The 23,906-nt window shown below is 60.5% G+C and overlaps 1 protein-coding gene across 1 annotated transcript in view; it reads left to right on the forward strand.

Moving 5' to 3' along the window:
• Positions 1 to 23,906, forward strand: part of TTF2 (transcription termination factor 2) — a gene marked incomplete at its 3' end in the record, with an annotated part of 188,190 nt that overhangs the window by 105,032 nt on the left and 59,252 nt on the right. The window contains exon 10 of the mRNA XM_075584603.1: positions 14,720 to 14,827. Coding sequence (XP_075440718.1) covers positions 14,720 to 14,827 — 108 coding nt within the window. The remainder of the gene's footprint in view (positions 1 to 14,719; positions 14,828 to 23,906) is intronic.

Below are 23,906 nucleotides of genomic sequence, written 5' to 3' on the forward strand. Positions count from 1 at the left end.
CCCCCACACAGAGATCCGCGGCCCCTAAATGTGTGTCCCCCCCCACACAGAGATCCGCGGCCCCTAAATGTGTGTCCCCCCCACACAGAGATCCGCGGCCCCTAAATGTGTGTCCCCCCCCACACAGAGAGATCCGCGGCCCCTAAATGTATGTCCCCCCCACAGAGATCCGCGGCCCCTAAATGTGTGTCCCCCCCACACAGGGATCCGCGGCCCCTAAATGTATGTCCCCCCCACACAGAGATCCGCGGCCCCTAAATGTGTGTCCCCCCCCACACAGAGAGATCCGCGGCCCCTAAATGTATGTCCCCCCCACAGAGATCCGCGGCCCCTAAATGTATGTCCACCCCACACAGAGATCCGCGTCCCCTAAATGTATGTCCCCCCCCACACAGAGATCCGCGGCCCCTAAATGTATGTCCCCCACACACAGAGATCCGCGGCCCCTAAATGTGTGTCCCCCCCCACACAGAGATCCGCGGCCCCTAAATGTATGTCCCCCCCCACACAGAGATCCGCGGCCCCTAAATGTATGTCCCCCCCACACGGAGATCCGCGGCCCCTAAATGTATGTCCCCCCCACAGAGATCCGCGGCCCCTAAATGTATGTCCCCCCCACACAGAGATCCGCGGCCCCTAAATGTGTGTCCCCCCCACACAGAGAATCTGCGGCCCCTAAATGTATGTCCCCCCCCACACAGAGATCCGCGGCCCCTAAATGTATGTCCCCCCCACACGGAGATCCGCGGCCCCTAAATGTATGTCCCCCCCACAGAGATCCGCGGCCCCTAAATGTATGTCCCCCCCACACAGAGATCCGCGGCCCCTAAATGTGTGTCCCCCCCACACAGAGAATCTGCGGCCCCTAAATGTATGTCCCCCCCCACACAGAGAATCTGCGGCCCCTAAATGTGTGTCCCCCCCACACGGAGATAGGCGGCCCCTAAATGTATGTCCCCCCCCCACACAGAGATCCGCGGCCCCTAAATGTATGTCCCCCCCACAGAGATCCGCGGCCCCTAAATGTGTGTCCCCCCCCACACAGAGAGATCCGCGGCCCCTAAATGTGTGTCCCCCCCCACACAGAGAGATCCGCGGCCCCTAAATGTATGTCCCCCCCCCACACAGAGATCTGCGGCCCCTAAATGTATGTCCCCCCCACACAGAGAATCTGCGGCCCCTAAATGTATTTCCCCCCCCACACAGAGATCCGCGGCCCCTAAATGTATGTCCCCCCCACAGAGATCCGCGGCCCCTAAATGTATGTCCCCCCCCCCCACAGAGATCCGCGGCCCCTAAATGTATGTCCCCCCCACAGAGATCCGCGGCCCCTAAATGTATGTCCCCCCCACAGAGATCCGCGGCCCCTAAATGTATGTCCCCCCCACAGAGATCCGCGGCCCCTAAATGTGTCCCCCCCCCACACAGAGAGATCCGCGGCCCCTAAATGTGTGTCCCCCCCCACACGGAGATCCGCGGCCCCTAAATTTATGTCCCCCCCACACAGAGAATCTGCGGCCCCTAAATGTGTGTCCCCCCCCACACAGAGATCCGCGGCCCCTAAATGTGTGTCCCCCCCACACAGAGATCCGCGGCCCCTAAATGTGTGTCCCCCCCCACACAGAGATCCGCGGCCCCTAAATGTGTGTCCCCCCCACACAGAGATCCGCGGCCCCTAAATGTGTGTCCCCCCCCACACAGAGAGATCCGCGGCCCCTAAATGTATGTCCCCCCCACAGAGATCCGCGGCCCCTAAATGTGTGTCCCCCCCACACAGGGATCCGCGGCCCCTAAATGTATGTCCCCCCCACACAGAGATCCGCGGCCCCTAAATGTGTGTCCCCCCCCACACAGAGAGATCCGCGGCCCCTAAATGTATGTCCCCCCCACAGAGATCCGCGGCCCCTAAATGTATGTCCCCCCCACACAGAGATCCGCGTCCCCTAAATGTATGTCCCCCCCCACACAGAGATCCGCGGCCCCTAAATGTATGTCCCCCACACACAGAGATCCGCGGCCCCTAAATGTGTGTCCCCCCCCACACAGAGATCCGCGGCCCCTAAATGTATGTCCCCCCCCACACAGAGATCCGCGGCCCCTAAATGTATGTCCCCCCCACACGGAGATCCGCGGCCCCTAAATGTATGTCCCCCCCACAGAGATCCGCGGCCCCTAAATGTATGTCCCCCCCACACAGAGATCCGCGGCCCCTAAATGTGTGTCCCCCCCACACAGAGAATCTGCGGCCCCTAAATGTATGTCCCCCCCCACACAGAGAATCTGCGGCCCCTAAATGTGTGTCCCCCCCACACGGAGATAGGCGGCCCCTAAATGTATGTCCCCCCCCCACACAGAGATCCGCGGCCCCTAAATGTATGTCCCCCCCACAGAGATCCGCGGCCCCTAAATGTGTGTCCCCCCCCCACACAGATCCGCGGCCCCTAAATGTATGTCCCCCCCCCACACAGATCCGCGGCCCCTAAATGTATGTCCCCCCCCACACAGAGATCCGCGGCCCCTAAATGTATGTCCCCCCCACACGGAGATCCGCGGCCCCTAAATGTATGTCCCCCCCCCCACACAGATCCGCGGCCCCTAAATGTATGTCCCCCCCCACACAGAGATCCGCGGCCCCTAAATGTGTGTCCCCCCCCACACAGAGATCCGCGGCCCCTAAATGTATGTCCCCCCCACACAGATCCGCGGCCCCTAAATGTATGTCCCCCCCCCACACAGAGATCCGCGGCCCCTAAATGTGTGTCCCCCCCACACAGAGATCCGCGGCCCCTAAATGTATGTCCCCCCCACACAGATCCGCGGCCCCTAAATGTATGTCCCCCCCACACAGAGATCCGCGGCCCCTAAATGTATGTCCCCCCCCACACAGAGATCCGCGGCCCCTAAATGTGTGTCCCCCCCACACGGAGATCCGCGGCCCCTAAATGTATGTCCCCCCCCCCACACAGATCCGCGGCCCCTAAATGTATGTCCCCCCCCACACAGAGATCCGCGGCCCCTAAATGTGTGTCCCCCCCCCCACAGAGATCCGCGGCCCCTAAATGTATGTCCCCCACACAGAGATCCGCGGCCCCTAAATGTATGTCCCCCCCCCACACAGATCCGCGGCCCCTAAATGTATGTCCCCCCCCACACAGAGATCCGCGGCCCCTAAATGTGTGTCCCCCCCCACACAGAGAGATCCGCGGCCCCTAAATGTGTGTCCCCCCCCACACAGAGAGATCCGCGGCCCCTAAATGTATGTCCCCCCCCCCACACAGAGATCTGCGGCCCCTAAATGTATGTCCCCCCCACACAGAGAATCTGCGGCCCCTAAATGTATTTCCCCCCCCACACAGATCCGCGGCCCCTAAATGTGTCCCCCCCCCACACAGAGAGATCCGCGGCCCCTAAATGTGTGTCCCCCCCCACACGGAGATCCGCGGCCCCTAAATTTATGTCCCCCCCACACAGAGAATCTGCGGCCCCTAAATGTGTGTCCCCCCCCACACAGAGATCCGCGGCCCCTAAATGTGTGTCCCCCCCACACAGAGATCCGCGGCCCCTAAATGTGTGTCCCCCCCCACACAGAGATCCGCGGCCCCTAAATGTGTGTCCCCCCCACACAGAGATCCGCGGCCCCTAAATGTGTGTCCCCCCCCACACAGAGAGATCCGCGGCCCCTAAATGTATGTCCCCCCCACAGAGATCCGCGGCCCCTAAATGTGTGTCCCCCCCACACAGGGATCCGCGGCCCCTAAATGTATGTCCCCCCCACACAGAGATCCGCGGCCCCTAAATGTGTGTCCCCCCCCACACAGAGAGATCCGCGGCCCCTAAATGTATGTCCCCCCCACAGAGATCCGCGGCCCCTAAATGTATGTCCCCCCCACACAGAGATCCGCGTCCCCTAAATGTATGTCCCCCCCCACACAGAGATCCGCGGCCCCTAAATGTATGTCCCCCACACACAGAGATCCGCGGCCCCTAAATGTGTGTCCCCCCCCACACAGAGATCCGCGGCCCCTAAATGTATGTCCCCCCCCACACAGAGATCCGCGGCCCCTAAATGTATGTCCCCCCCACACGGAGATCCGCGGCCCCTAAATGTATGTCCCCCCCACAGAGATCCGCGGCCCCTAAATGTATGTCCCCCCCACACAGAGATCCGCGGCCCCTAAATGTGTGTCCCCCCCACACAGAGAATCTGCGGCCCCTAAATGTATGTCCCCCCCCACACAGAGAATCTGCGGCCCCTAAATGTGTGTCCCCCCCACACGGAGATAGGCGGCCCCTAAATGTATGTCCCCCCCCCACACAGAGATCCGCGGCCCCTAAATGTATGTCCCCCCCACAGAGATCCGCGGCCCCTAAATGTGTGTCCCCCCCCCCACACAGATCCGCGGCCCCTAAATGTATGTCCCCCCCCCACACAGATCCGCGGCCCCTAAATGTATGTCCCCCCCCACACAGAGATCCGCGGCCCCTAAATGTATGTCCCCCCCACACGGAGATCCGCGGCCCCTAAATGTATGTCCCCCCCCCACACAGATCCGCGGCCCCTAAATGTATGTCCCCCCCCACACAGAGATCCGCGGCCCCTAAATGTGTGTCCCCCCCCACACAGAGATCCGCGGCCCCTAAATGTATGTCCCCCCCACACAGATCCGCGGCCCCTAAATGTATGTCCCCCCCCCACACAGAGATCCGCGGCCCCTAAATGTGTGTCCCCCCCACACAGAGATCCGCGGCCCCTAAATGTATGTCCCCCCCACACAGATCCGCGGCCCCTAAATGTATGTCCCCCCCACACAGAGATCCGCGGCCCCTAAATGTATGTCCCCCCCCACACAGAGATCCGCGGCCCCTAAATGTGTGTCCCCCCCACACGGAGATCCGCGGCCCCTAAATGTATGTCCCCCCCCCCACACAGATCCGCGGCCCCTAAATGTATGTCCCCCCCCACACAGAGATCCGCGGCCCCTAAATGTGTGTCCCCCCCCCCACAGAGATCCGCGGCCCCTAAATGTATGTCCCCCACACAGAGATCCGCGGCCCCTAAATGTATGTCCCCCCCCACACAGAGATCCGCGGCCCCTAAATGTGTGTCCCCCCCCCCACAGAGATCCGCGGCCCCTAAATGTATGTCCCCCCCACACAGATCCGCGGCCCCTAAATGTATGTCCCCCCCACACACAGATCCGCGGCCCCTAAATGTATGTCCCCCCCACACAGAGATCCGCGGCCCCTAAATGTATGTCCCCCCCCCCACAGAGATCCGCGGCCCCTAAATGTATGTCCCCCCCACAGAGATCCGCGGCCCCTAAATGTGTGTCCCCCCCACACAGATCCGCAGCCCCTAAATGTATGTCCCCCCCCACACAGAGATCCGCGGCCCCTAAATGTTTGTCCCCCCCACACAGAGATCCGCGGCCCCTAAATGTTTGTCCCCCCCACACAGAGATCCGCGGCCCCTAAATGTGTGTCCCCCCCCACACGGAGATCCACGGCCCCTAAATGTATGTCCCCCCCCACACAGAGAATCTGCGGCCCCTAAATGTGTGTCCCCCCCACACAGACATCCGCGGCCCCTAAATGTGTGTCCCCCCCCCCCCCCACACAGAGATCCGCGGCCCCTAAATGTATGTCCCCCCCACACAGATCCGCGGCCCCTAAATGTATGTCCCCCCCACACAGAGATCCGCGGCCCCTAAATGTATGTCCCCCCCCACACAGAGATCCGCGGCCCCTAAATGTATGTCCCCCCCCCACACAGATCCGCGGCCCCTAAATGTATGTCCCCCCCCACACAGAGATCCGCGGCCCCTAAATGTATGTCCCCCCCACACGGAGATCCGCGGCCCCTAAATGTATGTCCCCCCCCCCCACACAGATCCGCGGCCCCTAAATGTATGTCCCCCCCCACACAGAGATCCGCGGCCCCTAAATGTGTGTCCCCCCCCACACAGAGATCCGCGGCCCCTAAATGTATGTCCCCCCCACACAGATCCGCGGCCCCTAAATGTATGTCCCCCCCCCACACAGAGATCCGCGGCCCCTAAATGTGTGTCCCCCCCACACAGAGATCCGCGGCCCCTAAATGTATGTCCCCCCCACACAGATCCGCGGCCCCTAAATGTATGTCCCCCCCACACAGAGATCCGCGGCCCCTAAATGTATGTCCCCCCCCACACAGAGATCCGCGGCCCCTAAATGTGTGTCCCCCCCACACGGAGATCCGCGGCCCCTAAATGTATGTCCCCCCCCCCACACAGATCCGCGGCCCCTAAATGTATGTCCCCCCCCACACAGAGATCCGCGGCCCCTAAATGTGTGTCCCCCCCCCCACAGAGATCCGCGGCCCCTAAATGTATGTCCCCCACACAGAGATCCGCGGCCCCTAAATGTATGTCCCCCCCCCACACAGAGATCCGCGGCCCCTAAATGTGTGTCCCCCCCCCCACAGAGATCCGCGGCCCCTAAATGTATGTCCCCCCCACACAGATCCGCGGCCCCTAAATGTATGTCCCCCCCACACACAGATCCGCGGCCCCTAAATGTATGTCCCCCCCACACAGAGATCCGCGGCCCCTAAATGTATGTCCCCCCCCCACAGAGATCCGCGGCCCCTAAATGTATGTCCCCCCCACAGAGATCCGCGGCCCCTAAATGTGTGTCCCCCCCACACAGATCCGCGGCCCCTAAATGTATGTCCCCCCCCACACAGAGATCCGCGGCCCCTAAATGTTTGTCCCCCCCACACAGAGATCCGCGGCCCCTAAATGTTTGTCCCCCCCACACAGAGATCCGCGGCCCCTAAATGTGTGTCCCCCCCCACACGGAGATCCACGGCCCCTAAATGTATGTCCCCCCCCACACAGAGAATCTGCGGCCCCTAAATGTGTGTCCCCCCCACACAGACATCCGCGGCCCCTAAATGTGTGTCCCCCCCCCCCCCCCACACAGAGATCCGCGGCCCCTAAATGTATGTCCCCCCCACACAGATCCGCGGCCCCTAAATGTATGTCCCCCCCACACAGAGATCCGCGGCCCCTAAATGTATGTCCCCCCCCACACAGAGATCCGCGGCCCCTAAATGTGTGTCCCCCCCCCCACACAGAGATCCGCGGCCCCTAAATGTATGTCCCCCCCCACACGGAGATCCGCGGTCCCTAAATGTGTGTCCCCCCCACACAGAGATCCGCGGCCCCTAAATGTATGTCCCCCCCCCCCCCCACACGGAGATCCGCGGCCCCTAAATGTATGTCCCCCCCCCCCCACACAGAGATCCGTGGCCCCTAAATGTATGTCGTCCCCCCCCCTCACAGAGATCCGCGGCCCCTAAATGTATGTGTCCCCCCCCACACAGAGATCCGCGGCCCCTAAATGTATGTGTCCCCCCCACACAGAGATCCGCGGCTCCTAAATGTGTGTCCCCCCCCCCCCACACAGAGATCCGCGGCCCCTAAATGTATGTCCCCCCCCACACAGAGATCCGCGGCCCCTAAATGTATGTCCCCCCCCCACAGAGATCCGCGGCCCCTAAATGTATGTCCCCCCCCCCCCCCACACGGAGATCCGCGGCCCCTAAATGTATGTGTCCCTCCCACACGGAGATCCGCGGCCCCTAAATGTGTGTCCCCCCCCCACACAGAGATCCGCGGCCCCTAAATGTGTGTCCCCCCCACACAGAGATCCGCGGCCCCTAAATGTATGTCCCCCCCCACACAGAGATCCGCGGCCCCTAAATGTATGTCCCCCCCACACGGAGATCCGCGGCCCCTAAATGTGTGTCCCCCCCACACAGACATCCGCGGCCCCTAAATGTATGTCCCCCCCACACAGAGATCCGCGGCCCCTAAATGTATGTCCCCCCCCACACAGAGATCCGCGGCCCCTAAATGTATGTCCCCCCCACACGGAGATCCGCGGCCCCTAAATGTGTGTCCCCCCCACACAGAGATCCGCGGCCCCTAAATGTGTGTCCCCCCCCACACAGAGATCCGCGGCCCCTAAATGTATGTCCCCCCCCACACGGATCTGCGGCCCCTAAATGTATGCCCCCCCCCCCACACAGAGATCCGCGGCCCCTATATGTATGTCCCCCCCCACACAGAGATCCGCGGCCCCTAAATGTGTGTCCCCCCCCACACAGAGATCCGCGGCCCCTAAATGTGTGTCCCCCCCCACACGGATCCGCGGCCCCTAAATGTATGTCGTCCCCCCCCCACACAGAGATCCGCGGCCCCTATATGTATGTCCCCCCCACACAGAGATCCGCGGCCCCTATATGTATGCCCCCCCCACACAGAGATCCGCGGCCCCTAAATGTATGTCCCCCCCCACACAGAGATCCGCGGCCCCTATATGTATGTCCCCCCCACACAGAGATCCGCGGCCCCTAAATGTATGTCCCCCCCCCCCCACACAGAGATCCGCGGCCCCTAAATGTATGTCCCCCCCCCCCCCCCACACAGAGATCCGCGGCCCCTAAATGTGTGTCCCCCCCCACACAGAGATCCGCGGCCCCTAAATGTATGTCCCCCCCCACACAGAGATCCGCGGCCCCTAAATGTATGTCCCCCCCACACAGAGATCCGCGGCCCCTATATGTATGTCCCCCCCCACACAGAGATCCGCGGCCCCTATATGTATGTCCCCCCCACACAGAGATCCGCGGCCCCTAAATGTATGTCCCCCCCCCCCCCACACAGAGATCCGCGGCCCCTAAATGTATGTCCCCCCCCCCCCCACACAGAGATCCGCGGCCCCTAAATGTATGTCCCCCCCCACACAGAGATCCGCGGCCCCTAAATGTGTGTCCCCCCCACACAGAGATCCGCGGCCCCTAAATGTATGTCCCCCCCCCCACACAGAGATCCGCGGCCCCTATATGTATGTCCCCCCCACACAGAGATCCGCGGCCCCTAAATGTGTGTCCCCCCCCCACACAGAGATCCGCGGCCCCTAAATGTGTCCCCCCCACACAGAGATCCGCGGCCCCTAAATGTGTCCCCCCCACACAGAGATCCGCGGCCCCTAAATGTGTGTCCCCCCCCCCCCCCACACAGAGATCCGCGGCCCCTTCCTCCCGCACTCCGACTTAATCACAGGGGCGCGAACGGTCCAATAACGCGGGACGTGTGCGACTCACCAGCATTGTGCGCACTTCTGTCAGTGACACTTTCAGCCATTTTGCCTGCGCACGGTTCACCTCGCGGTCCAGCACTAACTGGTTCTGACCCGCGTTATCACAGTACCAGCTGGCTGTGACCCGTTATCACAGCACCAGCTGGTTGTGACCCGCGTTATCACAGTACCAGCTGGCTGTGACCCGTTATCACAGTACCAGCTGGTTGTGACCCGCGTTATCACAGTACCAGCTGGTTGTGACCCGCGTTATCACAGTACCAGCTGGTTGTGACCCGCGTTATCACAGTACCAGCTGGTTGTGACCCGCGTTATCACAGTACCAGCTGGTTGTGACCCGTTATCACAGTACCAGCTGGTTGTGACCCGTTATCACAGTACCAGCTGGTTGTGACCCGCGTTATCACAGTACCAGCTGGTTGTGACCCGTTATCACAGTACCAGCTGGTTGTGACCCGTTATCACAGTACCAGCTGGTTGTGACCCGTTATCACAGTACCAGCTGGTTGTGACCCGTTATCAGCACTGGCAGCTCTGTATTACACTAAAGTGTTAGCACGTGTGGTATAACTCCCGGCCTGTGGTATAACTTCGCGCCGCTCTCCTGGCCGGTTCCGCGCTGCGCCACTCTCCTGGCCGGCTCCGCGCTGCGCCGCTCTCCTGGCCGGTTCCGCGCTGCGCCACTCTCCTGGCCGGCTCCGCGCTGCGCCGCTCTCCTGGCCGGTTCCGCGCTGCGCCACTCTCCTGGCCGGCTCCGCGCTGCGCCGCTCTCCTGGCCGGTTCCGCGCTGCGCCACTCTCCTGGCCGGCGCCGCGCCGCTCTCCTGGCCGGCGCCGCGCCGCTCTCCTGGCCGGCTCCGTGCCGCGCCGCTCTCCTGGCCGGCTCCGCACTGCGCCGCTCTCCTGGCCGGTTCCGCGCCGCGCCACTCTCCTGGCCGGCTCCGTGCCGCGCCGCTCTCCTGGCCGGCTCCGTGCCGCGCCGCTCTCCTGGCCGGTTCCGCGCTGCGCCGCTCTCCTGGCCGGCTCCGCGCTGCGCCGCTCTCCTGGCCGGCTCCGCGCTGCGCCGCTCTCCTGGCCGGTTCCGCGCTGCGCCACTCTCCTGGCCGGCTCCGCGCCGCTCTCCTGGCCGGCGCCGCGCTGCCCTCCTGGCCGGCTCCGCGCCGCTCTCCTGGCCGGCGCCGCGCCGCTCTCCTGGCCGGCTCCGCGCCGCTCTCCTGGCCGGCTCCGCGCTGCGCCGCTCTCCTGGCCGGGTCCGTGCCGCGCCGCTCTCCTGGCCGGCTCCGCGCTGCCCCGCTCTCCTGGCCGGCGCCGCGCCGCTCTCCTGGCCGGCTCCGCGCCGCTCTCCTGGCCGGCTCCGCGCCGCTCTCCTGGCCGGCTCCGCGCCGCTCTCCTGGCCGGCTCCGCGCCGCCCCGCTCTCCTGGCCGGCTCCGCGCCGCTCTCCTGGCCGACTCCGCGCTGCGCCGCTCTCCTGGCCGGTTCCGCGCTGCGCCGCTCTCCTGGCCGGTTCCGCGCTGCGCCACTCTCCTGGCCGGCGCCGCGCCGCTCTCCTGGCCGGCTCCGCGCCGCTCTCCTGGCCGGCTCCGCGCCGCTCTCCTGGCCGGCTCCGCGCCGCTCTCCTGGCCGGCTCCGCGCTGCCCTCCTGGCCGGCTCCGCGCTGCCCTCCTGGCCGGCGCCGCGCTGCTCTCCTGACCGGGTCCGCACTGCGCCGCTCTCCTGGCCGGCGCCGCGCCGCTCTCCTGGCGGCTCCGTGCTGCGCCGCTCTCCTGGCGGCTCCGTGCTGCGCCGCTCTCCTGACCGGGTCCGCACCGCGCCGCTCTCCTGGCCGGCTCCGCGCTGCCCTCCTGGCCGGCGCCGCGCTGCTCTCCTGACCGGGTCCGCACCGCGCCGCTCTCCTGGCCGGCGCCGCGCCGCTCTCCTGGCCGGCTACGCGCCGCTCTCCTGGCCGGCTCCGCGCCGCTCTCCTGGCCGGCTCCGCGCCGCTCTCCTGGCCGGCTCCGCGCCGCTCTCCTGGCCGGCTCCGCGCCGCTCTCCTGGCCGGCTCCGCGCCGCTCTCCTGGCCGGCTCTGCGCCGCTCTCCTGGCCGGCTCCGCGCCGCCCCGCTCTCCTGGCCGGCTCCGCGCCGCTCTCCTGGCCGACTCCGCGCTGCGCCGCTCTCCTGGCCGACTCCGCGCTGCGCCGCTCTCCTGGCCGGCGCCGCGCCGCTCTCCTGGCCGGCTCCGCGCCGCTCTCCTGGCCGGCTCCGCGCCGCTCTCCTGGCCGGCTCCGCGCCGCTCTCCTGGCCGGCTCCGCGCCGCCCTCCTGGCCGGCTCCGCGCCGCTCTCCTGGCCGGCTCCGCGCTGGCCGGCGCCGCGCTGCTCTCCTGACCGGGTCCGCACCGCGCCGCTCTCCTGGCCGGCGCCGCGCCGCTCTCCTGGCCGGCTCCGCGCCGCTCTCCTGGCCGGCTCCGTGCTGCCCTCCTGGCCGGCTCCGCGCTGCCCTCCTGGCCGGCGCCGCGCTGCCCTCCTGGCTGGCGCCGCGCTGCTCTCCTGACCGGCTCCGCGCCGCTCTCCTGGCCGGCTCCGCGCCGCTCTCCTGGCCGGCTCCGCGCCGCTCTCCTGGCCGGCTCCGCGCTGCCCTCCTGGCCGGCTCCGCGCCGCTCTCCTGGCCGGCTCCGCGCTGCCCTCCTGACCGGGTCCGCACCACTCTCCTGGCTGGCGCCGCGCTGCTCTCCTGACCGGGTCCGCACTGCGCCGCTCTCCTGGCCGGCTCCGCGCCGCTCTCCTGGCCGGCTCCGCGCCGCTCTCCTGGCCGGCTCCGCGCTGCCCTCCTGGCCGGCTCCGCGCCGCTCTCCTGGCCGGCTCCGCGCTGCCCTCCTGGCCGGCGCCGCGCTGCTCTCCTGACCGGGTCCGCACCGCGCCGCTCTCCTGGCCGGCGCCGCGCCGCTCTCCTGGCCGGCGCCGCGCCGCTCTCCTGGCCGGCTCCGCGCCGCTCTCCTGGCCGGCTCCGCGCCGCTCTCCTGGCCGGCTCCGCGCTGCCCTCCTGGCCGGCTCCGCGCTGCCCTCCTGGCCGGCTCCGCGCTGCCCTCCTGGCCGGCGCCGCGCTGCTCTCCTGACCGTGTCCGCACCACTCTCCTGGCTGGCGCCGCGCTGCTCTCCTGACCGGGTCCGCACTGCGCCGCTCTCCTGGCCGGCGCCGCGCCGCTCTCCTGGCCGGCTCCGCGCCGCGCCGCTCTCCTGGCCGACTCCGCGCTGCCCCGCTTTCCTGGCGGCTCCGTGCTGCGCCGCTCTCCTGGCCGGCTCCGCGCCGCTCTCCTGGCCCGCGCCGCTCTCCTGACCGGGTCCGCACCGCGCCGCTCTCCTGGCCGGCTCCGCGCTGCCCTCCTGGCCGGCGCCGCGCTGCTCTCCTGACCGGGTCCGCACCGCGCCGCTCTCCTGGCCGGCGCCGCGCCGCTCTCCTGGCCGGCGCCGCGCCGCTCTCCTGGCCGGCTCCGCGCCGCTCTCCTGGCCGGCTCCGCGCCGCTCTCCTGGCCGGCTCCGCGCCGCCCTCCTGGCCGGCTCCGCGCTGCTCTCCTGGCAGGCGCCGCGCCGCTCTCCTGGCCGGCTCCGTGCCGCGCCGCTCTCCTGGCCGGTTCCGCGCTGCGCCGCTCTCCTGGCCGGCTCCGCGCTGCGCCGCTCTCCTGGACGGTTCCGCGCTGCGCCACTCTCCTGGCCGGCTCCGCGCCGCTCTCCTGGCCGGCTCCGCGCCGCTCTCCTGGCCGGCTCCGCGCCGCTCTCCTGGCCGGCTCCGCGCTGCGCCGCTCTCCTGGCCGGCTCCGCGCCGCTCTCCTGGCCGGCTCCGTGCCGCGCCGCTCTCCTGGCCGGCTCCGTGCCGCGCCGCTCCCCTGGCCGGCTCCGCGCTGCGCCGCTCTCCTGGCCGGCGCCGCGCCGCTCTCCTGGCCGGCTCCGCGCCGCTCTCCTGGCCGGCTCCGCGCCGCTCTCCTGGCCGGCTCCGCGCCGCTCTCCTGGCCGGCTCCGCGCCGCTCTCCTGGCCGGCTCCGCGCTGCGCCGCTCTCCTGGCCGGCTCCGCGCCGCTCTCCTGGCCGGCTCCGTGCCGCGCCGCTCTCCTGGCCGGCTCCGTGCCGCGCCGCTCCCCTGGCCGGCTCCGCGCTGCGCCGCTCTCCTGGCCGGCGCCGCGCCGCTCTCCTGGCCGGCTCCGCGCCGCTCTCCTGGCCGGCTCCGCGCTGCCCTCCTTGCCGGCTCCGCGCCGCTCTCCTGGCCGGCTCCGCGCCGCTCTCCTGGCCGGCTCCGCGCCGCTCTCCTGGCCGGCTCCGCGCCGCTCTCCTGGCCGGCTCCGCGCCGCTCTCCTGGCCGGCTCCGCGCTGCCCTCCTGGCCGGCTCCGCGCCGCCCTCCTGGCAGGCGCCGCGCCGCTCTCCTGGCCGGCTCCGTGCCGCGCCGCTCTCCTGGCCGGTTCCGCGCTGCGCCGCTCTCCTGGCCGGCTCCGCGCTGCGCCGCTCTCCTGGACGGTTCCGCGCTGCGCCACTCTCCTGGCCGGCTCCGCGCCGCTCTCCTGGCCGGCTCCGCGCCGCTCTCCTGGCCGGCTCCGCGCCGCTCTCCTGGCCGGCTCCGCGCTGCGCCGCTCTCCTGGCCGGCTCCGCGCCGCTCTCCTGGCCGGCTCCGTGCCGCGCCGCTCTCCTGGCCGGCTCCGTGCCGCGCCGCTCCCCTGGCCGGCTCCGCGCTGCGCCGCTCTCCTGGCCGGCGCCGCGCCGCTCTCCTGGCCGGCTCCGCGCCGCTCTCCTGGCCGGCTCCGCGCCGCTCTCCTGGCCGGCTCCGCGCCGCTCTCCTTGCCGGCTCCGCGCCGCTCTCCTGGCCGGCGCCGCGCCGCTCTCCTGGCCGGCTCCGCGCCGCTCTCCTGGCCGGCTCCGCGCCGCTCTCCTGGCCGGCTCCGCGCCGCTCTCCTGGCCGGCTCCGCGCCGCCCTCCTGGCCGGCTCCGCGCCGCTCTCCTGGCCGGCGCCGCGCCGCTCTCCTGGCCGGCTCCGCGCCGCTCTCCTGGCCGGCTCCGCGCTGCGCCGCTCTCCTGGCCGGCTCCGCGCCGCTCTCCTGGCCGGCTCCGCGCTGCCCTCCTGGCCGGCTCCGCGCCGCTCTCCTGGCCGGCGCCGCGCCGCTCTCCTGGCCGGCTCCGCGCCGCTCTCCTGGCCGGTTCCGCGCTGCGCCACTCTCCTGGCCGGCTCCGCGCCGCTCTCCTGGCCGGCTCCGCGCCGCTCTCCTGGCCGGCTCCGCGCCGCTCTCCTGGCCGGCTCCGCGCTGCCCTCCTGGCCGGCTCCGCGCCGCTCTCCTGGCCGGCTCCGCGCTGCCCTCCTGGCCGGCGCCGCGCTGCTCTCCTGACCGGGTCCGCACCGCGCCACTCTCCTGGCTGGCACCGCGCCGCTCTCCTGGCCGGCGCCGCGCCGCTCTCCTGACCGGCGCCGCGCTGCTCTCCTGGCCGGCTCAGCGCTGCGCCGCTCTCCTGGCCGGCGCCGTGCCGCTCTCCTGGCCGGCGCCGCGCCGCTCTCCTGGCCGGCTCCGCGCCGCGCTGTATGTTTTTGCCATGTAAAGATACCCGGTCTCTGCCCCCAGCCGATGACATGGGGCTCGGGAAGACGCTGACGATGGTGGCCCTCGTCCTGGCCCAGAAACAGAGAGAGAAGGAGGAGAAGAAGCTGGAGGCGTGGATCTCCAAGACAGGTACCCAGGGGGAGTAACGGGAGTACTGCTGCATGGCTGTGCAGGGGGAGTAACGGGAGTACTGCTGCATGGCAGTGCGGGGGGGAGTAACGGGAGTACTGCTACGCTGTGCAGGGGGAGTAACGGGAGTACTTCTGCGCTGTGCAGGGGGAGTAACGGGAGTACTGCTGCATGGCTGTGCAGGGGGAGTAACGGGAGTACTGCTGCATGGCAGTGCGGGGGGGAGTAACGGGAGTACTGCTACGCTGTGCAGGGGGAGTAACGGGAGTACTGCTGCGCTGTGCAGGGGGAGTAACGGGAGTACTGCTGCGCTGTGCAGGGGGAGTAACGGGAGTACTGCTGCATGCCTGTGCAGGGGGAGTAACGGGAGTACTGCTGCATGGCTGTGCAGGGGGAGTAACGGGAGTACTGCTGCATGGCTGTGCAGGGGGAGTAACGGGAGTACTGCTGCATGGCTTTGCAGGGGGAGTAACGGGAGTACTGCTGCATGGCTGTGCAGGGGGAGTAACGGGAGTACTGCTGCATGGCTGTGCAGGGGGAGTAACGGGAGTACTGCTGCATGGCTTTGCAGGGGGAGTAACGGGAGTACTGCTGCATGGCTTTGCAGGGGGAGTAACGGGAGTACTGCTGCATGGCTTTGCAGGGGGAGTAACGGGAGTACTGCTGCGCTGTGCAGGGGGAGTAACGGGAGTACTGCTGCATGGCTGTGCAGGGGGAGTAACGGGAGTACTGCTGCATGGCTGTGCAGGGGGAGTAACGGGAGTACTGCTGCATGGCTGTGCAGGGGGAGTAACGGGAGTACTGCTGCATGGCTGTGCAGGGGGAGTAACGGGAGTACTGCTGCATGGCTGTGCAGGGGGAGTAACGGGAGTACTGCTGCGCTGTGCAGGGGGAGTAACGGGAGTACTGCTGCATTTATTTATTTATTTATTTATAAAATATTTTACCAGGAAGTAATACATTGAGAGTTACCTCTCGTTTTCAAGTATGTCCTGGGCACAGAGTAAAGCAAATAATACATGGTTACAAATACAGTTACATAAATGAACAAGGTATACATTTATATACAAGACATTGCGTGCACAGTTAAAGAAAATATATATTATGAGCGTATGAAACAGTTACAGACCAGATTAAAGTGTGAGACAGCCTTAGATTTGAAAGAACTTAAGCTGGTGGTGGATATGAGAGTCTCTGGTAGGTTGTTCCAGTTTTGGGGTGCACGGAAGGAGAAGGAGGAACGTCCGGATACTTTGTTGAGTCTTGGGACCATGAATAGTCTTTTGGAGTCTGATCTCAGGTGATAGGTACTGCATGTGGTAGGGGTGAGGAGCTTGTTCAGGTAGCTGGGTAGCTTGCCCAGAAAGTATTTGAGGGTGAGACAGGAAAGGTGAACTTTGCGCCTAGACTCTAGTGATGACCAATCTAGTTCTTTGAGCATTTCGCAGTGATGTGTGTTGTAGTTGCATTGGAGAACAAAACGACAAATTGAATTGTAGAGGGTGTCAAGTTTGCTAAGGTGGGTTTGAGGAGCCGAGCCGTATACTATGTCTCCATAGTCAATAATTGGCATTAGCATCTGCTGTGCAATACGCTTTCTGACCAGGAGACTTAGGGAGGATTTGTTCCTGTAAAGTACCCCTAGTTTGGCATAGGTCTTGGTTGTCAGGGTATCAATGTGCATCCCGAATGTTAAGTGGGAGTCAAACCATAAGCCCAGGTATTTAAAACTAGTGACAGGTGTTAGGGTGGTTTTAGCGTTGGTTCTAATCAGGAGCTCAGTCACTGGAAGCTTTACAAATTTAGTCTTGGTCCCAAATACCATTGTTACAGTCTTGTCAGTGTTTAAAAACAGTTTGTTTTGGGAAATCCAGTTTTCGAGTCTCAAAAAGTCAGACTGAAGTATGTGTTGAAGGTCAGAGAGGCTATGGCTGTGTGCATACAGGATTGTGTCATCTGCATACATGTGTATTGAGGCTTCCTTACAAGCTGTGGGAAGATCATTAATGAACACTGAGAAGAGTAGGGGCCCCAGAACAGAGCCTTGCGGGACACCACAAGTGATATCCAGGGGGTTGGAGTTAGAGCCTGAGATGGACACATGTTGGGATCTTCCTGATAGGTAGGACTGAAACCAGTTTAAAGCATGTTTCCCTATTCCAGAGCTCTGGAGTTTGTTAAGCAGGATAGCATGATCAACTGTGTCAAAAGCCTTTGCAAAATCTAGGAATACTGCACCAGTGAGTTGTCCCCGTTCCATTCCACACTGGATTTCATTGCAAACTTTTAGCAGGGTAGTTACGGTGGAGTGTTTGGGACGAAACCCAGACTGGAATTGGCTAGGGAAATTTGTCTTGGTGTAGAAATCGCTTAATTGGGAGTGGACACATTTTTCCATAACTTTGGATAGAATTGGGAGAAGTGAGATTGGCCTGTAGTTTGAGACAGTGTTTTTGTCCCCACTTTTCCACTGAGTCCACCAGAATGGAACTTATTAATATGTGTAGATATTAAAGTGTATATGCATGGTATTTTGGATCTGTTCTGGAAATGCAGACGCCATCTGCTATGCTAATAGGTCATGAAGGGCATGGCTGTGCAGGGGGAGTAACGGGAGTACTGCTGCATGCCTGTGGAGTGGAAGTAATTGGAGTACTGCTGCGCTGTGCAGGGGGAGTAACTGGAGTATTGCGGGGGAGTACTGCTGCGTGGCAGTGCGGGGGAGAGGTGCAGGAGTACTGCTGCGCTGTGCAGGGGGAGTAACTGGAGTATTGCGTGGCAGTGCGGGGGAGTACTGCTGCGTGGCAGTGCGGGGGGGAGGTGCAGGAGTACTGCTGCGTGGCAGTGCGGGGGAAGTAATGAGAATTGCTGTGTGGCAGTGCGTGGGGAGTAACGTGAGTGCTGCTGCGTGGCAGTGCGGGGGGAGTACTGATGCATGGCAGTGTGGGGGGAGTAACGAGAGTACTGCTGAGCCGTGCAGGGGGAGTAACGGGAGCACTGTTGCATGGCTGTGCGGGGGGGAGTAACGGCTGCTGCGTCGCATTGTGGGGGGAGTAACGTGAGTGCTGCTGCGTGGCAGTGCGATGGGGAGTGTAGAGGGAGAGGGGGGTTGGCCCGGTATTAAAGGGGTTGCACCCCATATGGCCACCCCCTGACCTCACCAGGGCGGCAAGGGGTTAACTGGACTGCGGTCCAGGATTGTGGCTTACACCTTGTCATGTCAGGAAAATATATGTTCCCCTGTTCCCATGTTTCATTATAATCCTGTATTTTAAAGATGTTTTAAAGTGCATTTCTGTATCTCCGGTTCTGGAGGTCGCAGAGAGTTGATATTTGGCCAAAGTGTGGAGACACTGTAGGCATTAAGAACTGGCAAATTTCAACCCACTGAGTCCACCAGAATGGAACTTATTAATATGTGTAGATATTAAAGTGTATATGCATGGTATTTTGGATCTGTTCTGGAAATGCAGACGCCATCTGCTATGCTAATAGGTCATGAAGGGCAGCCGGCTGATTGAGCCTAAGCACTGTGATTAAAAAGTTAACTGCCCTGATTGTTTACCCAAGTCTAGGAACCAAGTATTGGTCAAACGACTCTGCCACTCTAATTGTTACCTGAGGGCGGAGGAACATCAAACTGGTGTGGTTTGTAAGTGTTATGTCTACACCTACAAACAATGAAGCTCCTGCCAGCTACTTCATTTTGTAGACTGGTCGTTGCCCCTGATTTAATTATGGGGCTACAGAAATAAGACCCTCAAAGTCCCAGTACACATGGGCTAATTTGCTGGGGGGCATGGGTTAATCTGTGTCTCCACGTTAGGGATTGGATACAGATATTGTTCACCAATAGTCTGTATTCAATGTTAAGAATAGGGTTACACAGGTATATAAACTGTGCCAACCCTACAGTTTTTAGTTGTGCTTCTGATTCCACCTGGAATGTCACCGGATTGCTGGAGAATTGCTAGCTGATACTTCTCCATTCCCCAACCCTAACTAAGTGTTACCTTCTTGCCTGTTAATTGTACTATATTGCTGTGTTCACCTTTTTTAAGGAATAAATATATTTTATTATATCTAAGCCTCGTTCAGTTCAACCCAGATATTTGGTGTTCATTATATCTTGTCATAAGCTACCGTGACAGGGAGTAATGGGAGTACTTCTGCGTAGCCGTGCGGGGGGGTGTAACGGGAGTGCTGCTGCTTGGCAGTGCGGGGGGAGTAACGGGAGTACTGATGAGCTGTGCAGGGGGTGTAACGGGAGCACTGCTGCATGGCAGTGCGGGGGGGAGTAACGTGAGTACTGCTGCGTGGCTGTGTGGGGAACAGGAGTACTGCTGCGTGGCTGTGTGGGGGGAGGCGTGGGACTACTGCTGCGTGCCAGTGCGGGGGGAGGCGCGGGAGGGCAAAGTGGGTTGTCGCTGCACTTTTCGGGGGGGTATCAGGGGGTGGGGTGTTTATCAGGGGGGGGGGGGCATCTTGTACCGATCTACAGGGAAACCCTCTGACCTTTCCTTACTGTGTGCGCGTGCGCTAAATCCAGAATTACATTTCCTGATCACCCTGGCAGTGGGCACCATTGGGTTAATCCCTTCTCACTCTAGGTAGGACAGGAAGTAGACTTTTGCAGGTAGGCCATATAAGGCCCCTCCCTCTACCTGCACACCAGTCTTTTTCCTGTCCTCACAGCTAGGTGTAGGATTTGTTATTTTTTAAACAGGGCTCACCTACTGCACTTTGTGCAGATATCCAGGGTCTCACCCTCTCTGCCCTGAAGCTCCGCGGTGCGCCCTGCGGGGGGCAAGTCGGAGACCCCTTAGAGTCGGGGGTGCCCCTGTTGGGTGGGGGGAAACAGCTGCAGCGCAAAAGCTGAGTGCAATGCCCAGAATCGAGGCGCACAACGGCGGCAGCAGGGACCCATGGAGGCCCAGACTCACCGCATAAGCGCCTGAGCGCTGCGGTAAGGTACCCGGCAGCCCGCCACACGCGGAAGGGGGAGCAATACTGCGAGCGGAGGAGCTCTGCAGACCGCAACAGCGTAGCAACGCGGCGGTACTACCCCAGGAATCCGCGGTGAACCTAGGAGGTTCAGAGGACCGCAGGTGTATCAAAGATACTGCGGAGAAGGGTACAGGGCACGTAGCCGCTAGGGAGCGTGCGCGTGCAGGCCGGCAAGTGCGTGCACGGACACGCGAGCCGTGCGGGTGCACGAGCACGAGCACTTGATGACGTCATGAATGCGACGGCCACACGATGTATGTGTGAGTGAAGCTGCAGCATGGAACGCTCAGCAGGGAGAAGCCAAGTGCTGGATATGGATGCAAAAATGGAAACACCCAAAACATCAGTTCCCAAGACTAGGTGAGTCCTTAGTTTGTTCTACAATGGGAAAAGAGAGATGATATATATATACATCAGGGTGTATGTTTAGCATTTATTTTGTTTTTATAATTTAGTGCGTTGGTTACCCTACCAGAAGCGGAATCTTTTAAGGGGGCTGGGGAATCCCTGCAACATAAAAATAGAGGAAAAGTTACTTAAAAAAAAAAAAAAACGAAGTGGTGTGCAGCGTGTGAGAATCCAGCTGTTATAGGAAAGAAATTATGCAAAGAATGTATTAAAACTGCAGCAGGTGATACCAGTGAACAGATGAGCACTTTCCTTGTGTTGATGAAGGAGGCAGTTAAACAGAGTGTGGATGAAGCAGTCCAGCAAGCTGTTAACCCTACGCAAAAAAGATCTAGATCCCAAACCAGTCTGGATAAAGGGAAAGGTTTTTCGTCAGATGAGTCTGAGATGGATTGTTTCCAAGTATCAGAGGGAGAAAGGGATTCATCAGAGCTAGAGATTCAGGAGGAGGAATCTGAATTTGATATAGAAGTTGTGGATCCACTGATTAAAGCCATGAGGCTGGCTTTGGAACTAGAAGACTCTGAGGAGTTAACCCATAAGAGAGATAAACTTTTTGGGGCAAGACAAAGAAAGGATAGAGTTTTTCCCATCCACCAAGTGATTAAAGATCTTATTCAGGTGGAATTGGCCCGACGAGATGCCAAAATATTTGCGCCTAAAAGATTGGGGAAAATGTATCCATTCCCACAAGAGGAAATGAGAAAGTGGGAGGTTAGCCCAAAGGTGGATCTTGCTATTTCCAGAATAGTAAAAAAGACCACAATTCCCTTAGAGGAGGCAGCGTCATTAAAAGACGCTATGGATAAAAGGATGGATTATGCATTAAAGAAAGCATATGTTACGGCAGGAACAGCCTACAAACCAGCCATAGCAACTACATCAATTGCTAGAGCTATGCGAGTGTGGATTGCCAATATTGAAGAGGCAATAGACAAGGGTGTAAAAAGAAGTACTATTCTTAAGGCGTTGTCAGAGGTGAAATGGGCAACTGATTACATAGCGGAAGCCTCATTAGATGCAGTAAAAATAGCAGCCAAGTCTATGGCACTAGCGGTATCAGCAAGAAGAGCTTTATGGCTCAGACAGTGGATGGCTGACACAGCATCAAAGAACACCTTATGTACATTGCCATTTGAAGGTGAATTCCTATTCGGCAGCAAACTAGATGCAATAATAACAAAGGCATCAGGTGGAAAGAGCATATTTTTGCCGCAGGAATACAGAGCCAGGAGATTCAATCTCCAACACATGAATAAAAATCAATATAGAGAAGCAAATGCATACAGGCCTGGTAGGGCTGCTCCAAGGCAAACAACATGGAGAGGTGGCCAGAACCGGCTTTTTCGTGGCTCTAGAGGAAGAGGATCATTCGCAAAGAATAAATCCACATGAAGGTCAGAGGGCCCAGCAGTTGTCCGTAGGAGGACGGCTGAGAATGTTTTCCACAACATGGGCCCAAACAATACAGGACGAGTGGGTGTTACAAACCATTCGTCAAGGATACAGTATGGAATTCAGGGAGGTACCAAAAAGAAATATGGGGGTGATAACATGGATACACTCCAAAGAAAAGAGAAAGCAGATGAATATAGCTTTAAGGAAATTACTACAGGCAGAAGTAATAGAAAAGGTACCTCAGGAAAGCAGAGGAAGCGGAATTTATTCCAGAATATTTTTGGTAAAGAAGCCTACAGGGGATTACAGAGCAATCCTAGACCTAAGAAGGGTAAATTCATTCTTGAAGATAAGAAAGTTCAAGATGGTGTCTGTAAATCTGATTATACAAGAGGTACAACCAGGAGACTGGATGGTGGCGATAGACTTAAAAGACGCTTATTTACATGTACCGATAGCAAAAGGGCATCAAAGATTCCTAAGGTTTGCAGTAAATCAGGAGCATTATCAGTACACAGCACTACCATTTGGTCTGGCAACTTCCCCAAGGTCGTTTACAAAGGTTCTAGCCCTCTAGTGGCAGAGATGAGAAAAAGGGGGGTAGAGATATACCCTTACCTGGACGACATCCTGGTAAAATCAGAGGATGGGGGGAAACTCCAACAAGACCAGAAAATGGTAATAACCTTCCTAGAACATCACGGTTGGTTAATAAATAGAGACAAGAGCCATTTGGTACCCACTCAGCTCTTAAGATTTCTGGGAGTAGAATTCGATACAGAAAAGGAGAAGTGAGATTGCCAGAGGCAAAGAGGCAAGACATAGCCATACGAACAAGGAGGCTCAGAAAAGCTACCAGGACTTTTGCAGAAGAATGCATGAGACTCCTGGGGAAATTCGCTTCAACATTAAGTGTCACAAAGTGGGCAGCGTTGCATATGAGACCTCTGCAAAACAATTTTCTGCAACAATGGAACGGGAATCACAAAGACACAAGACAAAGAATCTTGTTACACCCACAAACAAAACAAGAGTTAAAATGGTGGGAAGATACCCGAAACCTGGTCAAAGGGAAAACGCTACAACCTGTGCACTGGTTAAAAAATTACAACAGATGCGAGCAAGACAGGTTGGGGGGTTCAGATGGGAGAAGAAGTGGTGTAAGGAACCTGGGGAAATCAGGTAAACCACTTACCATCAAATCTGCTGGAATTAAAAGCAGTACAAAAGGCCCTAGAAGTTTTCCAGGACAAAATAAGAGGTGGCTGTATAAAGATAGAATCAGACAACAGCTCTGTGGTCAAATATATAGCCAAACAAGGAGGAACCAGGAGCAGAAAGCTGATGAAGCTCACAGCAGAAATACTCGGTTGGGCAGAGTGCCACTTGTCGGATATCACAGCCATACATATCCCAGGACTAGAAAATGTCACAGCAGACTTTCTAAGTCGCAATATCATTCACCCAGGAGAATGGGCGTTAAATCCAGGAGTATTTCAAAAACTGGTAGAGCGATGGGGTCAACCAGACATCGATCTGATGGCGACACACCAGAATCGCAAAGTAAGGAACTATTGTTCCAGACAATTTCACCCAAGCGCACAAGCTACAGATGCTCTCAGTCTCAAATGGGACTTCAAATTGGGATACCTGTTCCCTCCAATTCCTCTGATTCCAAAAACAATCAGGAAAATCAGAGAAGAGAGAGCAGAGGTGATATTCATAGCACCATACTGGCCAAGAAGGCTTTGGTTTACACACCTGGTAAATATGGCAGTGGATACACCATGGCACATACCAGATCAAAAAGGCCTGATGCAACAGGGGCCAATAAGCCATCCAAATACCAAACAATGGGCTTTGACGGCATGGCGATTGAGCGGGAGACATTGAGACTGAAGGGTTGTTCAGAGAAAACAATTCAAACCCTCTTACAAGCAAGGAAAAGTTCCACATCAAGAGTATACCATAGAATCTGGCTCTGCTTTTGTGATTGGTGTGAAAAAGAGAGAGAAAATTTTCTTTCACCAAAAATTGTATCTATAGTGGAATTCCTGCATAAAGGATTTGAGAAAGGTCTCAGTCTCAGCTCATTAAAAGTAAAAGTGTCGGCACTATCAGCTTTGTTGGAAAGAAATCTGGCAGTAGAAAGACTGATAATCAGGTTCTTTCAAGCAGTTAAAAGGTTAAAACCTCAAATTAAGAACAGAGTACCTACATGGGACTTGTCGTTAGTCTTGGATGTATTAACAGCAGCTCCGTTTGA

The sequence above is a fragment of the Ascaphus truei genome, unplaced genomic scaffold (assembly GCF_040206685.1).
Source record: "Ascaphus truei isolate aAscTru1 unplaced genomic scaffold, aAscTru1.hap1 HAP1_SCAFFOLD_670, whole genome shotgun sequence".
In the NCBI taxonomy this organism is placed as follows: Eukaryota; Metazoa; Chordata; class Amphibia; order Anura; family Ascaphidae; genus Ascaphus; species Ascaphus truei.